This window comes from Periplaneta americana, chromosome 9 (assembly GCF_040183065.1).
Source record: "Periplaneta americana isolate PAMFEO1 chromosome 9, P.americana_PAMFEO1_priV1, whole genome shotgun sequence".
NCBI classification, from domain to species: Eukaryota; Metazoa; Arthropoda; class Insecta; order Blattodea; family Blattidae; genus Periplaneta; species Periplaneta americana.
Window position 1 is genome coordinate 14164484 of NC_091125.1, and position 18566 is coordinate 14183049.

The window sequence follows — 18566 nt, forward strand, 5'->3', positions numbered from 1 at the left end:
TGTCACTTTTCCCAAGCACTACAGAATTAATTCTGAAACACTTCTGTTGATATTATTCTCAGGAGAAAGCAGAATACATCACTACTTTGGTGCTTCCTATAATGTTTTTTTTAATTTGATAATGGTACTTAATGATGATGATGATGATGATTATTATTATTATTAGTAGTAGTAGTAGTAGTAGTAGTAGTAGTAGTAGTAGTAGTAGTAGTACCTATTAGTAGTACCTATTAGTAGCTAGTAGTAGTAGTAGTAGTAGTAGTAGTACCTATTAGTAGTACCTATTAGTAGCTAGTAGTAGTAGTAGTAGTAGTAGTAGTAGTATTAGGACGAGTTAAGGCTTGTTGATTACCTTAGTTAATGGCTTGTTGATGACCTTAGAAAAAATTGTAATACGAATACAAGAATGATAATGAGTTGAGGCGAATAGGTACATGAGTTATGAGTTGTAGTAGAGGAATGACAGAATGGAAAATGGAATAATTGCTCAAAGCTTAGTCCACTGCAGAATCAATAGTGATTATGGGATTCGAGTTTGGAGCTTAGGGCGCGATTCGTTATACAGCGTTGTCAGTCACTCCAATTCTTTCATGGTTGTCATACATAAATAACATGGCCGGATTGTTACATAATACATCATTGTCATTAGCTAGCTGTATAACGACAAAAGTAACCAGGATATGTCATAAAGATGTTTAAATTTTAAGTACAGTGTCAAATTAATTATGTTTGACGACATTAAGGTAATCCGTTTCACGTAATCTCATTAGCTAAACTAACTCGAGTTCAAGGAGTTCATAGATGACCTCAACGATCTCTCTTGATACTTCAGGCGTTATACAATTTCGTGTGAGCTGTGTTTACATAAAAAATTCTGTTATGTATCGAATTACCACTAAAATCCTGTGAACCAAAATCTATTGCAGGCATAGGAGGAGGCTGACTACGTTCGGGGTTTAGGTGTTTCCGTAACGTTCAGATTCGTCACCGATAGACCCTTTGTTTTGTCACGGCAATTTTGTCACTGTAGGTTTTGTGACAATATCATGTTTTGTCATATTAACTTTCGTCACGCGGTTTTATTTTGCGACACTGCGTTCCGCCACAGCCTCGATTTTCGGGTTTTCAAATAATAGCAGTCAAACAATAGGCTACATGGAGACTAGTAAATTTGTATTCGCCAGTTTGTTGCTACAAAATGAGTTATGACCAAAGTATCAGAATACGTCAATGAGCTTTACGCGAAGTGCCCGAACAAATTGTGTCCAATGATTTTTCAAGTAATTATTTCAATTGCCCATCAGCTGCGAAAATAAGAACTTTTTCTACAAGTACAGCATCAAAGTGTAAAAAGCCATCGGTGAACGTCAATAATTTCTTTCTTATATCCCTGTGCAATATCATGTATGTCTTCGATGCTTCCGGCTCAGTGGTATATTTTCCCTTCTAACTCCATGTAGGGTCTACTGTTCTTTTCACTGTTTCTAGCTTTGGCAGCTTCAAGTTGGTTTCGCACAAGCGTGGAAGTAGACTCTATCAAAGTTTCAGTTACCGTCTTCATGGACTGAACGCATTCGGCAGCATGAACCCAGTCTGGAACATATCATGTATGCTCTATGGCAGTGGTTTCCAAAGTGGAGGTCGCGACCCCCTAAGGAATCGTGTAAAGATCTGAGGGGGTTATACATCTAGATTAATTTTCCGGGCTGAGAGGCCGTGGTCTATTGGTTGGTTTTATACCAGACGTTTCGTCTGCAACTGCGGCAGACATCTTCAGTGGAGTGGTATCCGAGGTCGCAAAACTCTTCTCGGCGTACCTGAGGCAACTGATCCTGTGGCTCGAAAAAAATCGAAAAATCGAAAGGGGATAATTGGGGGGAAAAATTTAAAGGTACGCAAAACGCGTCCTTGCAAGGGGTTGGGGGCTGTGCGAAACTAAATATGTGAGCTCCAAGCCTGTTGGCCACTAGTCTCACTCGGGTTACGCTGCTCCACTGAAGGAGCTCTAGAAAATTTTGAAGGGGAAAACCGAAAATGGACGTAACCTCTTAGGTACCACTTACGCGAGGGGGACGGAAATGTGATCAAATGATCACGGGACGGGGCGAGGAAGAGATAGCTGGTGTTTGCCGTTAGGATGGCAGGTGTTATCTTGCACATTGAAAGGGGCTTAGCCATTTTGCAGTGCAAGTGGAGTCGTGAAGACTCTGTCATCTGTTGTTCGATGACAAGGCAAGTGAAGGCCGTCAGGAGAAGCGCCGTGAAATCTAAATCTGCAATTTGAGAGTTTCCCTATCCTTTCAAATTGCGACTAATTGAGTGACCTCGTACATTTAATAGACAATTTAGAGGTTCTGAAGAAAGGATTGTTTCAACATTCGATCAATAGGCACATATTTCAATGAGTATTTCCTTGCAATTTCAGTAGTTGAACGCAACTATCTAAAAACGGACTCATTATTTATCTATTACTGTCATAATTATTTTGAGTTTCATCCGAAAAAGAAAAAAAGGATAGTTTCAACATTCCATCCGTACGTACATATTTCAATAAGTATTTCCTTGAAATTTTTCAGCAGTTGAACGCAACTATCTAAAAAGGACTCATTATCCTTCTGTTACTGTCTCAATTATTTTGAGTTTCTTCCGAAAAGGAAAAAAAAAAAAAAAGGATAGTTTCAACATTCCATCAATAGGTACATATTTGAATGAGTATTTCCTTGCAATTTCAGCAGTTGAACGCATCTATCTAAAATCGGACTCATTATCCTTCTGTTACTGTCATAATTATTTCGAGTTTATCCGAAAAGGAAGAAAAGGATAGTTTCAACATTCCATCAGTAGATACATATTTTAATGAGTATTTCCTTGCAATTTGAGCAGTTGAACGCATCTATCTAAAATCGGACTCATTATCCTTCTGCTACCGTCATAATTATTTCGAGTTTCTTCCGAAAAGGAAAAAAACGATAGTTTCAACATTCCATCAGTAGGTAGATATTTCAATGAGTATTTCCATGCAATTTCAGCAGTTGGACGCGACTATGTAAACACGGACTCATCATTCTTCTGTTATTGTCATAATTGTTTTGAGTATCTTCCGAAAAATTCTAAAAATTCTGATGTTCAAAATTGTCCAAACTTAATTCAATATCAGTAAAAGCAAACAGGTTTTTGCACCATACGGTACATAGCTAAATTTTGAATTAGATCTTAAAACACTGGAATGTACAAAATTTATTTTTGTCAAGCGATATCGACCAGAAATCAAGTTTCCTTATAAATCCGTACATTTTATCTTTGGCTGCTATTATGTTAAAATTTTGGCCTTGAAAACTACTATTTAAAGTGTTTAAGTGTTCGAGAAATATATAAGCACGGAAGATTAACTTAAGAAATAAAAGAGAATTTAAAAATAGGTTTGCATATTCAGATTTCTCGTCTTGTAGGTATCGGTATATTTGAAAAGTTTGGTGGTATCCACTGGTCTTAAGTAAAATTATCATTTCAGATTGTACAGGGATGTATTTTTCGAATGGGATTAAGTAGCCTACCTGTACGGTATTGGGAGTTGCAAACAAAATTATTGCCCAGAAATGGGACGCTTCTTCAGAAAGTTTGGGAAGCACTGTTCTCTATGTTCTCTATGGTAATGACACTTCTGTCGTGAAATACTGTTATTGTAGAGTTGCAACTGTCTCGCTGGTCACATCACCGGCTCGCACTCTTGGGGCTTGGTGCTTGGTAAATATGTGACATTCATGGATTGTTTTTTCTTTTCCCCGTTTAGACTGAGAAACATACAGTATGTTGTCTGACATAATTGTTAATTTTGCGACGAGACGAGAATGAGTTCGTGATGGTATGTATAGAAGTAAGCCGCAATAAATGAACAACCTTTGTCTATGTCGAAATCTAAAAGGTTGACAGAATATGGCCGTTACGAATTTGTATACTGTGACAAAACGTAGTGTGACTAAAATGTAAAGAGTAATGTAACATACTTATGACAAGAAAGTATGATGAAATGGCCGGATTCCACTACGTTCTCGTTTTGTGTTATACTAATTTGGAGCTTTAATTTATGCAATATTGATCAAATGACCAGGAACTTTCGCAGTTTGCTAATTTGTGTAATTAGGTAGTTTATCCTTCTAGGAGTAAGGACGTAACGAGCCAAGAAATCTGATCGCCGAACATATGGTGATAATGTTTATTTCCTAATTGTATATTAATTTTCGCATTTTCAGTACCCCTTCTGCAGCTCAGGTAACAAAAGAACATACTATACTTTCGACCAATTCTGTGATATTTGTCGTGCAAAATGATATTGTCACCGTAAGTTGTCTTGGTAGTTGAAAGATTGACGCGCGGAAAGAAAATGTTATCTCTAGGAACAGAGCAGCATCTCTCGTACAAGTAAGATAAAATGCACTTTCTTTATGTAGTCGAAAAGTTGACTGTTTCTAATATTTCCTTATATGAAAACATAAATAATATCTGATAGTAATGCAGGGTGCGAATTAACGAGGGGAGATTTCCTCCTATTGGAAAGTCATCTCCCTCTCATAAATTCATATTAACGTCTCTGCCATCTCTATCCCCCTCACAAAATATCGTTGTTTTAATACGAGTATACTTTATAAAGTGTAAAATAAGCAAAATAATATTGATGTATTACCATCACCGGGAAGCTAACAATAGGCCTATATCACTAGTCAACAACATTTATTGTGCCGACAAACAGAATGCTGATTATTACCAAGTCTGTTGTGCTGATTACGAATATGTAATCAGATTTTTTCCATCACATCAGGTATCTGAGCACTGCAGCAAAGTTATAATTTAAGAACAGCTATAAACACAGTGCGGGCGGGAAGTAACTAGGTATTATTAATTGGCTGTAGAATTTTTAATATCGATGGAACCATAATGAAAATTATGTGTACATATAGATCATTAAATAGAGTTTGAACTTTTGCTCGTCTGTAGTATAGATGGTTGCTGTGAGGGGCGGTTCGCGCAACAATAGCAAAGATGGTCGATCAGCTGTTTGTTCGCGAGCCAGCGCAGATTGCTGCACGTTATGAAGTGTGGAATTCCGTTGTTTTCCTTCAGAGATTGTGCCATAAGGAGAAACGAAGGAATGACACAATCTGTCCAGAGACAATAAAGAATTGGAGGCACGGATTCGGGGCATTATCACTAACGTCCCACGCCACTTTCTCCAGAAGACTGTGGATTCCATTACCGGCCGCTTGAGAAAATAGGTGGAAGCCACAGGTGTCTACGTTTAATTTTTATGTATGCATACGTATTCCCATTTAACAAGGTACACATGAAATAAATTTTAATAATTTAGCGTTGTAAATATAGAATTAATACACATTTTTCAATATCCAGTATACATGTAGCGTTTCTTTGGTTTCTATCCATTATACCAAGTCCTTCTTCACATGACACATCTGAATCATGGATTGTTGATACTTGAAAGAAGATAGACTTACAGGATGCTTGGTAATGAAAACAGAGACAGTCAGTCTGTACTTTGTTTAGTTCGAGTGTAGAGGTTTTGTTAGTAGTGTGAACTGTTCTGTGTGAAATGAAATGAAGAAGCAAAGGCGTAGTTGTAAAAACTTTGCGAACCAATGATATGGAGTGAACATAAAAACCACGAAGATGGCTGTTATTTCTGCTTACCAATGTTACTGGATTTTCCTCAAAAAATAAGAGACTCATTCAGTATCTTATTCTCCCGTCAACAATAAGACCAATACCCCATGGAGAAAATTTACATCTGATGATGTACAGTCCTCTACATTAAGAGATGACGTCTAGACGTCTACATTCCAGATGAAGAGAGAGAAGAAAAGCCACATTTAATAACAGGTGGAACTCAACGATCTGCTACGTGATTTGTACTTAACTAAACAGCTGACTGAGCTTCTAGAATCTCGTTTTCAGGAATGGAAGATGCTGAATAAAGATACTAATGTTTTACTATTTAGAATCATAATTAAGGATTTATTACCATTTTTCATAGTTACAATTCTGAAGTTTGTGCATGCAGCGATGTAAATGGACTGATTAAAACTAGGTATTACACATAATGCTGAAGAGTGGCGCTTATTTATAGATGCTTTTAAAATCAGTCTGAAGGCCATTTTGTTACAAAATGGCAATAAACTTCCTTCTATATCTGTAGCATACCGTGCAGCAATGAAAGAAACATACGAAAACATGCGTCATATTCTTGAAGCAATTAAAATATGAAAACCATTGTTGGCATATTTGCTGGATCTTAAAGTCTTCTACATGCAACGCAGAATGGATTCACTAAATATTCTTTTTTCTGTGCCTTTGAGACAGGCGAGATACTCAACATCACTCTATAGTCAAAGAATGGCCAAGAAGAGAAGATTTCACTCCTGGGAAACATAATGTAAAATTTAAACCTTTAGTTGACCCAGAAAAAATATATCTTCATCCTTTAAGTTAGACATTAAATTAGGGCTCATGAAGAACTTTATGAAAGGTATGGATACAACAGGCGAAGGTTTCAAATATCTACGAAGAATATTCCTGGCTTGAGTGATGCAAAATTAAAAGAAGGAATATTCATTGGACCTCAGATTAAAAAAGTGATGGGTGACCAATTTTTTTTTTTTAGAAAAATTAACACAAACGTACTTGCAGCATGGGAATCATTTTAAAATGTTGTTAATGGGTTCTTTGGCAACAAGAAGGAAGAAAATAATGACGAACTAGTTCAGAGTCTCCTTCAAAATTATAAGAATTTTGGATACAGGATTTCTGTCAAAATTCACTTCCTGCAATCTCATTTAGATTTTTTCCTAATGATTGGGGTGCAGTGAATGACGAACAAGAGGAACACTTTCAACTTTTGATAGATGTAACAGCGTTATAAAGGAAGATGGGATCCATCTATGATGGGTGATTACTGCTGCTTCATACAAAGAGATAATACTACAACACACACAAAAAAGTGTTTTAAAGCGTCGCCTGCCTTCCACTACGTAAATGTAAGTAGCCATTTACATCATTATAACATGAAGGATAATTTAGTTTTAGTACTAACACCACTATAATAGTGGAATACTATGTTTATGCATTTTGCATTAGGTATTACAAATGTGAAACTGCTTAGTTAGTATCGAACTTTTCAGAAGAGTAATAAGGGTAATAACTGAAAATCTGTGGGTGCTACTGAAAAATGGATTCCATTTTTGGATTCAGCATGGCAAATATGTGGATAATGACAATGTTTCATTTCGGCACAATTTTCAAAGTTAAAATTTGTTGACTAGGGAATCAGTAACTTAGGAATTGATTTTATTCGTTACTTTATTATTCTTACTTTTCAATGTTTACATTTCATCACAGTAATGTCAACAGCAGCAATAATAATAATAATAATAATAATAATAATAATAATAATAATAATAATAATAATAATTTTTTGTATGGTATTCTCTATCTAGGATTCTATCCCCCACCTCATCAGAAATCTTAATTCGCACCCTGGTAATACCAGTCTCACCAAAGCTAGTCAGAATAAGGAGAGGAAGGTTATAAGATCTGTGACTTGTGTCTTAAATTCATGATTTGTTTAACAATTATTGCTGGACAGTCAACTTATCGTGTGAATTATTATTACTTTACTTTTGTTTTCATTTATTGAATTTTATTAACTATTATATGGTATTGTACATTTAGAAGAATGATTTTATTTCCTTTGTATTTGCTTAAAAAATATAAATATCCATCTCATAATTATCTCAGCATTAAAAATATATGGTTATTCGAAAGTAAGTTCTCATTTTGAAATAGCTGTATCTTCTGCACATATAGCAATTTGTTTTCATATAGGTACCATTAATGTTTACAAGGTTTGGGTTCTTTTAATCGATATGTGTTTCATTGCTATGGTAACTGTGTCACGCTTGTATAAACAATAATTGTTGTTCAGAATAGAGACGGCAGTTGCAGAAAAGTAATTATAATAATTTTTACAATGGCTTTACCTTTACGAGTTCGAATTGGCCTCCTTCAGTGCTATTATGAATGCAATAGACAATATGCATATGCATTGAGAAGATATCGAACGTTACATGGATTGAGAAATAGACAGATGAGGCATATTTCAAATTGAATGGAGGTTTTAACACTCATAATTGCAGGATATGGGCAGAAGATAATCCGAACACAATTATACAGCAAGGATTACATGATATCAAGGTTACTGTCTGGTGTGGTTTTACATCACATTTAATAATAGGACCTATTTCTACGAAGAAATCGAAAATCAACATACAAAAACAGTGACGGAACCAAGCAGCGACATTTTAAAATGTTGCAAGACTTCGCAATACCAGCGTTACAGCATCATGAATTCGAAAACATTGTTTTCATGCAAGACGGCGCTCCATTTCACATACATAATAATGTAAAAACACTATTGCTCAACACATTTGGTGATCGTGTAGTTAGTAGACATTTCCGAAAAGTTGGCCTTCTAGATCACCAGACATAAACCCAGCTGACTTCTGGTTATACGGGTATCTAAAAGAAAAGGTATTTCTTAGTAGACCTATTATAGGTGAGGAACTGAAGCAGTCAATATCGGATGTCATTTGAAACATCCCTAGGAATGTGCTTACTAATGCTGTTTATAGCTTAGAAGAAAGACTATTTGAGTAGCTTAATATCAAAGACGGACATCTGACCTCAATCGAAATTTAGATAGCTGTGGTTTTTATACAATTTTTCATGCTCTTTCCAGTTATAGTGAAATCATATGCAAACTCTAACACTATATTTATAAAATAAATTGTGTTAAATATTACAAAGAACACTGTGAACTAAAAAATTGCCTCTAAATCAAAAATATGGAGACGACAGATGTCCGTCTTTGATATTAAACTACTCATTTCTTATTGAACAACACGGTGGTGGTTATATTTATTTTTTTCGTGTTTTAATAAAGTCCCATTTCTTTACGAACAAATTGGTGTTTTTATTTTTGTAGAATCTAAAAATTTGACAAACTTATTACCATTTAAAAATGTGAACTTACTTTTGAATAACCTTATATACCTATATTATTCTTATTCATACGCACATTACACAAAACACACCGTGTATCAAACTTGCATGACGGAGCTTCTGATGAAAGCTGCTATGTCACACTCCGTCAACGCACTACAGTCGCCAGTCTTTGAAAGACATACAGATTGTTATTAATGGACGCTTTTCGCTCCGATGGAAGTACGATGCGCCTAAGGTAAATACCTAACAATATTTTTATAACCATCAGTACAACTATTTACGAAACTCGAGATAAAAAAACAGTTGCAAGGGGCGTAGAGAGCACAAGGGAACACAACTAGCAAGAGAACTTACACGGACAATATCCTCGAAAACGTTTCTTCGGATTCTTCGATTGCTATGTGATTGTTATTTTTCATGCTACAGTATCAGCGTGTGTATGTTTAAAACGGACGATAAATAAACTAACCACATTAATTAAAGCTCCAAACTGAATTGTCACATGTCCACTTTCCTTTATTTAAATAGAAAACATGACTTAATAAATCTTTCTGAATTTACAGCGTATTATTTTTTTAAAGTGCTTGTCCCTTGGAAGAATCTTTTTTGCTCAATTAATAAAGACAGACATATATTTATGTACTACTTATATATTTATTTGTTGAAAAATAGTAAATACAATGACTCCGTGTTAAAGATTTATGACAAATAATGACAGCAATGGTTTGCGGTAGGTGATTGTAGTACAGTCAACAGATGAAACAGTAGTGTAGATTCTTTAACATTCTAAGTTATTATTTAAAATAATAACTACTAGCTGCATCATCTGAGAGTTGTGTGGACTCAGGTGTAGCTGTGCTGTTTAATTTCAAACATTTTGATATTTCGGAGCGGCAATTTTTCCGCTATTTAATTTCTGATGTCTGCTATTAGCTACAGCTTTTGGAAGTTGTTTTTTCTAAGTTACAATTTTGTTGTCTGTGTTTAAACAGCAGATATTAGCTGTATCGAGTGAGAGCTATTCTATCTCAGGTGAATTGTTTGTATTGTTTCAGTTCAAGGAATAACTAGCAGATTATTCTTGAGATAGTTATTTTGTCTCAGTTGTAGTTGATTGGCTGTTTAAGTCAAAAAGGTAATTTACTAAAGATGTTATTAAACTGTCAGCAGCAACTAGTGATAGTTGTTTTGTTTCAGCTGCCCTTATTTCTAATAACAGCTATTATTGCGTCTTGTGAATATTATTGTGTGCCAGCTTCATTTGTAATGATGTTTCAGTGCACATAACAACTGCTGTATCTGTTTATTGAGAGTCATTCTGATCCAGCTGTGCTTGTGTTCTTCCAGTTCAAGCAGCAGCCCGTGGTCATCCTGTTGGATTGTTCGAAGCTACAGCTGGGGAGGGGCAGGTTGGACGACAGTGTCGCGGCGTTCCGACGTCGCTTGGAGCTATTTCGAGAGTTGTCGCTCCCGATGCTGAAGACCCTGGACAACGAGAACCGGCTGACCATAGTGGATGGCGACACTGACACGCCGGCCGTGCAGGAGGATTTCAACCGCGTGGTTCTGCAGCAGGTGGAGCATCTGAAGCGCACTGGGGGCATGATCGTGCCACAACAGCCCCTGTCCAAGCAGCAACCCGCGCAGCAGCTGCCCCCGATCGCCAACGGAACGAATCTCATGATACCCCGCGCTGGCGGCGGGCAATACGACTCCGTGATACACGATCTGGAGTCGGACGATGGCCAGGGCGGCAACACGCTGCGCCCCAACGGTGTGCCCGTTAACACCATCAGCAGGCAGGTGGCGGCTGCCGCCATTCACCACGCCGGCGTACAGCAGATCGCAAACGGCGGCACTAACCTCCGAGCCGCAATTCCTAACGGCGTAACCGCGGGGGTCCGGCACATGCCTATGATAAACAATATGATGGAGTACACTAACATCACTGGAGCCAACGCCCCGGGCAACAGGCCGTCTCGGGACACCATCAGAGACATGTATGCCAACGTGGAGAGCTACCCCATGGACGCTCATCTGTGATGAGGGAGATGACGCGTTTGGTTTATGTTGTGATGACGTAAAGATGTCCTCATAATATATACGTTACATGAGGTCGGAGATAAACTACTGATAACTGCCGAATTTCACCGAACAGATCTAAACAATTTTGCTATTTCTGGCCTTAGTCGGAGGGTTAATGATCAGCCTTGAAGTTGTCCGAAGTTACAATTTTTGTCTGTTTTAGATATACCAGTCACACTAAATGACTGCAAGAATTGAATTTTCTCCACCTAAAACAATGGCATGTTACTACAAATTCATTAGAATTTTATTTGTGATGGATAGAAAATTATCGGTAATCTTTTCATTTTATGACGGAAACATTGGACAGATATGGAATTATATATGGACGAATGGATGTCTAGAGAAGATTACAGGCACTTACGAGATTTTATTTTTAGTGCATCTAATCCTGAAGAGAAAAGTTTCATTTTCCCTTACAGCTCTTTTAACTGTCACATACTTTATACTAAAATGTTCTTGATTTGAACTAAAAAGTAGGCCTAAACGTCTTCTAGATTTCAGTTGTTAATCTTAAGATTTTAAAAAAAGAACTTGTTGAAATTAATAGGCTATGACAGAATTAGCAGTAAATGCAGTGGCGGGAGAAGTGTTCTGAATATGTTTCAATTAAATGCGCTGCGATAAGATTACAAGTGTGAAAAGCAAAGGGAACATAGTCTAAGAAATAAAATTGAACTGGTGATATCCTTGTTCTTAATACAATCACCAACATTTATCCTGCCGTAAGGCTGAATCTTCTCATACATTGGAACACGTCTTCTTGAGACTATTAATATGTTCTAGTTATCAAATACTCTACAGTATCTAGATAGTATAATGCATTTAACTGTTATCTTAAATTATTCAAATAAACGTAAGTTTCTATTAGTTCAGTTGTGAATTACTTATAGAGTACGTTACTATTTGGAATTGCTAAATCCATGTAGTTCTTAGCGCAAATTTTTTATACTTAACCTAAGATAAATAAATTATCACTGACACCTGACTAACTAATCAGTTTCACATGATTGTTCAAATCGATCCAACAAAGTTTTATCATATGAAGTTTATCAAGTCATACCATGGAATGAAAATGAAATAGTAGTCTTGCACGAATGATCAGTTCTATAAAACCAGGATGCATATGAAATTGTTTCTTGAATACTGTAAATTATTCATAACAAAGGAATTAATTCATAGGAGATTAGAATATTTTTCTTCGTCTGAAAAAAAAATAATGCCTTAAAATTTCCACTCGGTACCTATGGTCATTGAACAGTAGTCGTAAGAATTCCTCTCTTTCACTGACACACATTTCATGGCTCATACAAAATGTGCGAAACGATTTCTTATATTTGCAGTTGAGATCTATCCTTCTCGGGTCCATACCTGTAGAGTAACGGTCAGCGCGTCTGGCTACGAAACCAGGTGGCCCGGGTTCGAATCCCTGTCGGGGCAAGTTACCTGATTGAGGTTTTTCCGGGATTTTCCCTCAACCCAATACGAGCAAATGCTGGGTAACTTTCGGTGCTGGACTCCGGACTCATTTCACCTCATTATCACCTTCATATCATTCAGACGCTAGATAACCTCAGATGTTGATACAGCGTCGTAAAATAACCTAATAAAAATCCTTCTCGGAGATCGAATGGTTGGCAAGCTTGCCAGTAGATCATAGGTTTGAGGATTCAAATGCAGCCGTAGGCGACATCTCTTCACGCTAAATTAAAAATCTTTGGCTTTTTAAGAAGAAAGTAAAGTCTTGGCCACATACCATGATTTTATGGTACATTAAATAGACAAACAGACAGAATTACCAATTTCTTTCGCTCATATCGAAATTCACGTCAGTTGAAATCTGTGGTCGCTTTAATCGCTTGGCCAAAGATAAAGACTTGTCTAGATAAATCAAATTTGTTGGTATCAAGTGTTCTGCCCCCTGAAGACATTTGTTTGAAGTAATGTTCCTCTACGCGGATATTATCAGAAAATTTAGCATACAATCAAGTTTACACAGCTACTGAAAATCATGAGACTCATTATCCTAAACTACTGCCTTCATGCAGACAATTATTTGACCTTGTATTAGCTTCGAACATTCAAATTATAGTTGCGACACTCCCATACTACAATACGCTAATCCTCTTTGCTTTTTTGTGACATTGTGTGTCTATACTTACCAAAATGAATAAGTGGTATGCAGATGACATTTCCTTTAAATATATTGCAATTATAAAATTCTCTGCGTTGCTACGTGAAACAAATATATTTTAAAAACATATCAGGCTATACGTTTCACTTGATTCCTTTCAAAAGTAAATGAAAAGTAATAAGAAAAATTTTCCTTTCCAGAAGTGGATTTCTCATTATCGTTTACTTATTTTTTAAACTGTTGGTAGCTTTTCATCATATTTTGCACTGGCAATCATAGGTGATTTTTAGGATGCAGGATTTTCTTCTGCCCACTCTTTCAATAAATCAATTTTTATTTCGAACGACCGAAGCTCTCGCCCATTTTCGACCTTTTATAATTATTCCTACTCGATAAATAATTCCGTAAACCGTCACGTAACGAGGATATAATTAATTCAATTCCAGCACGACAAAGTCTTCCCAACATTTATGACACACAAATAATGAAGCTACTATTTACTCCATGTAGACCTGTCAGGTGTAAAGTTTACTTGACGTCAAGCACTGAAGTCACTACTTACTCCATGTAGACATGTCAGATGATGTAAAGTTTCCTTGAAGTCAATTTACTCCAGGTAGAAATGTCAGATGTAAAGTTTCCCTGAAATCAAGCACTGAAGTCATTATTTACTCCATTTAGATATGTCAGGTTTAAAGTTTCCTTGACGTCAAACACTGAAGCCACTATTTTGTCCGTGTAGAAAGAGCTCTGGTGTCAAGTTTCCTTGACGTCAAGAACTAATCACTATTTTCTCCGTGTAGAAATCGGTCAGGTGTCAAGTTTCTATGACGTCGAACACTTGAACCCACTATTTCCTCCGCGTAGAAAGAGGTCAGCTGTCAAGTTTCTTTGACGTCAAACACTGAAGCCACTATTTCCTTCTTGTATAAAAAGGTCAGGTGTTAAGTTTCTTTGACATCAAACACTTGAAGCCACTATTTTCTCCATGTAGACAAAAGTCAGGTGTCAAATTTCCTTGACGTTAAATACTTGATAAGAGTAAAGCCCCCCCCCCCATTTGATCCGTCAGAAATTAGACCATCCTTAATCAATTTCATCTAACAAATTCTCCCACTTTAATGCACAATGTCAATTCAACAGAGAAGGAAATTTTTACTTGAAATTACATAGAGACATTAAAATACATAACATTTCGTAAACCAACAACACACTTAGAAAAATTATGTTAAAGAAACGAAAATGTATCTTCAAATTTCGTAAGTATTTCATCATTTTTTAAAGAAACTGACTATCTGTTTAATGTTTTAAATATATTTTAGCTCTCTTATTTTTCCCACTTTTATCTACTCCTTACCGTTCTCTTGTTTTCCTTCTTCTCTTCCTCATCCTCCAAAAGATGATTTAGACCGAAGACCGTTCCAATTTCACAAATCTTCTTACCCATCGTTTCCAAGATCAAGCTTGATATCTTTTTGCTGTATATGTTTTAGGATTTATTTTGGTATTATTTGTAAATATATCCCTCTCCAGTTTGTTATGGCTATGAAGTTTGGACTTAAAAAAAATACATGGACTGAGACGGTATTTAATTTTTTCTTAAAAACATCAGGATGCAGGGATAAGAAACTGTGGAAAAATTATCAAGTGAAAAAGTAGAAAAATGGATCAAATTGAATGCAAGAAGTTAAAAAAGAGTGGGAAACCAGAATGATTAAAATGGTACTTAATACGTTACAAACCGAAGTGTTACAGGAGAAAGGGAAAAGATTTGAAAAGAGTATTGAATGAGAATGAAACAGTTCTGCTGAGGGATAATTCGTGATTGGTAATGATTTTATTGTTACTTTGATGATTATGATGATGGTGGTGGCGGTGGTAGTCTTGGTAATATTTATCTCACATCCTAACATGAGACTTCAATTATTTTCTTTTCTTATTACTGAGAATCGGAAATGATTTAAATGAATAATTTAATATGGCAGTGTGCTATGTGTCAACATGATTAACCACACTGGTCGCAGTGTGCTATGTGTCAATAACATGATTAACCACACTGGTCCTACAATGTAAGTTATAGCCGAAAATGTAAATTTGTTCCAATTTGTTCGGCGAAATTCTGTCGTCTCCTCAGTAACAAGACCAACCTCATTACAAACCGAAGGATTATTAGTATGTTACCGGTTAAATACAGCAGTGTAAATGCACAACCATTTAACTAGAGATGGCTAAAAAATAACACAACAGTTATTTTGGAATTCTTCCGGTCTCGGAACTGTTGCAAAAATGAACAGTAGGTCGGAACCTTCTGTTACGAAATAACACTGTTCGACTCCGAGCTGCTCATTTGTCCATTCAGCTGTTGCGGGCTTGTAGTACTGCGTTGCGCAAGGCTGTTCCGACTCCAAGACAGAGAACAGTCGGAACCCGTTCCGTTGAATCATGACAGCTCCGGCCACTGTTCTCGTTGTTCTTTATGTTCTACTTGGAACTTCGTTGGAACTTGAAAATTTTTACACTGGTATAGATGCGTTTCTGACATTTTACTAAGCCAGTGTGAGGGTTTTAGGTTTCGCTACTGCTAATATATAAATATATAGTTATATCTTTTTTATTATTTATGAAATTATAATGGTATTATTACTATAACTAAGCATTAAGAAAAATAAAAATAAGTATTAATGAATTTAGTTTTTTTTTTACTACGTAACACGAAGAACAAAAATTACCGGTACATGCTACACGTTTTAAATATCTTGTTAAATTTTTGAGTTGGTTACCGTGTCATTATGACTTTAGTACCAAAACTAAATGTTGCATTCTGACCTTGTATTCAACTGCTGTTTATTTACTAAACATGAAGCTTCTGCCACATACACAGCAAGTTTCTAAAACCGATTCGAATGTGCGTTGGAATGTCATCTATTGCGAAGCATGTGTGCTATGTCACGCCGATAAAGTATTTCAAAAGAGTCTGAGCCACAGTCTACTATATACAGTCGCGAAGCTTGAGGTGATTTTTTGCAAATCTCGTGATAAAGCGCTCCAAGCGGTTAGCAACTAGAAACAATAGACTGTCCACTGTCGACTTTGGACTGTGTCGTATTTCCATCGAGTGCTAGCTCGTAGCGTATTTCACATTGATGCTTGTGAAATGTTCGTTATTGGTTGTAATGAAAATGTTAATGGCTAAAATAGAATAATTGGAATAATAATATTTTACTAGAGACGTAGAAAAATTAAGTTTGTTTTAATGAAATTTATTGATCACGTTTTATTTTCAATTCTGGGGGGATTATTATTGCTTAGGCCTACTTTTTTTTTTCCAAAGGATATGTTTTAATTATAGCTGTTAATTTTGTTGTTATTTTTATTTGTTAATTTACTAGAGACGTAGAAAAAGTCTGTTAGAATAAAATTTATTGATCACATTTTATTTCCAATTTTGGTGTGATTATTATTGCTTAACCTCATCCCACTTTGTTAACTACGTAAACCTACACTACAAGTACCGGTACACGTAAGTTACTCCATTAATTCATATTTCCATTATTATTGTTGTAAAGGGAAATGCAAATTAATATTTATTGGTTTCATAGTTAATTATCGCTATAATCGTGAATGAGTGAAACGATTATAGTAAATTTCAGTTCGTTTTGCACAAACAAAAATAATATTAACCTATTTTTTGCAGGTATCTTCGAGTTTATGGTGGAATTTAATATACTTCATTAAAATAATAAATTAACTTTATGCATTTAATATTTAAATAATGGAAGGAAGGTGTTAATTTTTCCAAAAGAACACGACAACGATAATGTAACATATTTTGTCGTCCGCTAGGAGAGAGATCTGCGAGTAGCGATCCTAGTGGTGGGCAACTACCCATGTTTGCATTTTTACTACATATTGAGCTTCGCGACTGTATATAGTAGACTGTGGTCTGAGCGTTGAGTGCTCCAACGCTATGTGGAAGCTGCTTGGGGAAGAGAGAGGGTATTTTTTGAACGACTCCCCAAAAGGAGCGAGAGTCAAAGTAATGGCTCGCATCAGTGAACGATTCCGACTCACCTCCACTTGTAACTGTTATTTCGGAACTGTTGTTTGGAACATAGTATTTTTCCGGAACCGGAACTGTTGGAACTGTTCCGAGAAAAGAACAACTTTGTCCATCACTACATTTAACACTATAATAGTGAAACAATTTTATTCTTGCAGCAATACACCTAGGATATATCTCGTGGACTATTAGACATCAAGAAAAAGAACAAAATTATCACTACTGCCAGTAGAATGGTTGTAACGTGATGATAATTATGTTATATGTAATTCCTCTCTTGCGAATTTGTATCTGTGACTGAATCTAGATAAAGATGTGTTATATGAACCAAAAATGTGTGAATCGATGTGAAGGAACAATGAAAACAAGAGTTTAACACATTACGGTATTATCAGATCTATGATCAATACTGTATTCCCTCCAAATGGGTGTGTGCGCGGCCGCGCCAGAACTGAAGTGCTCCTAGTGCACTATATTGTTGCCGTGGAGCGGGATTTAAAAAAAAAAAAAACTACACGAAGAACTTTCACACAGTTCCCAGTTGCCAAATCGTGTAAAATTTTCAATTCAGGAGAGTAGTAGATTCGACCAGCTGTGAAAAAAAGAAGTGAGGGAATGTTATCGAAGAGTATTATATTGATGAACGTGAACTGAACTAGATTCTTATATGGAATTAATTATGTCAGCTATAACGGTCACTGTAGCATTTGATTCAAAAGTACAACTCAAAATGATCGCTCCAATATCCAACTTCGCGTTTCAAACAATACCAGTATTTAGGGCTACAAAAGCAATGATAATATTGGAATGACATGGGAATTCGATTTTTAATGTTCGTCGACAACAAACTTCGTGCGAAGTAGGCAGCTCGGTGTTTGACTGAAGCTTGCCTTCGAGGAATGTAATTAGAAATGTCTTCGAAATCATAACTTGAATTTCTAGTCCTGTGCTTTCATTTTGTTATGACACCACATTTTTTTCCCTTTATTTATTCTTCAATCGTCTTAGGCTTCTGCGGATAAAATTTAAGAATTTCTTTTGGAATATTTGTTCTTTCTTCAGACGTGGGACAGCTAATAGGAGCGATATTTAAGAATGTTTTCATGTATTTTTTTACTTCAAATTTATGTTGTATGGGCTTAGTTTTGATGTGTTCATGTTATACATATTACTCTGCCATGCTTCTCAGGAAAAGTATTTCATTTTCTTCAATTTTAC

At 36.0% G+C, this 18566-nt stretch overlaps 1 protein-coding gene across 2 annotated transcripts in view; it reads left to right on the forward strand.

Moving 5' to 3' along the window:
- Window positions 1–13417, forward strand: part of LOC138705787 (adenylate kinase isoenzyme 5) — a 426744-nt gene extending 413327 nt beyond the window's left edge. For both annotated transcript variants that reach the window (XM_069834426.1, XM_069834427.1), the window contains exon 9: window positions 10417–13417. In XM_069834426.1, the coding sequence (XP_069690527.1) occupies window positions 10417–11112 (696 nt within the window). In that variant the 3' untranslated portion in view covers window positions 11113–13417. The remainder of the gene's footprint in view (window positions 1–10416) is intronic.
- The last annotated feature ends 5149 nt before the right edge of the window (window positions 13418–18566 follow it).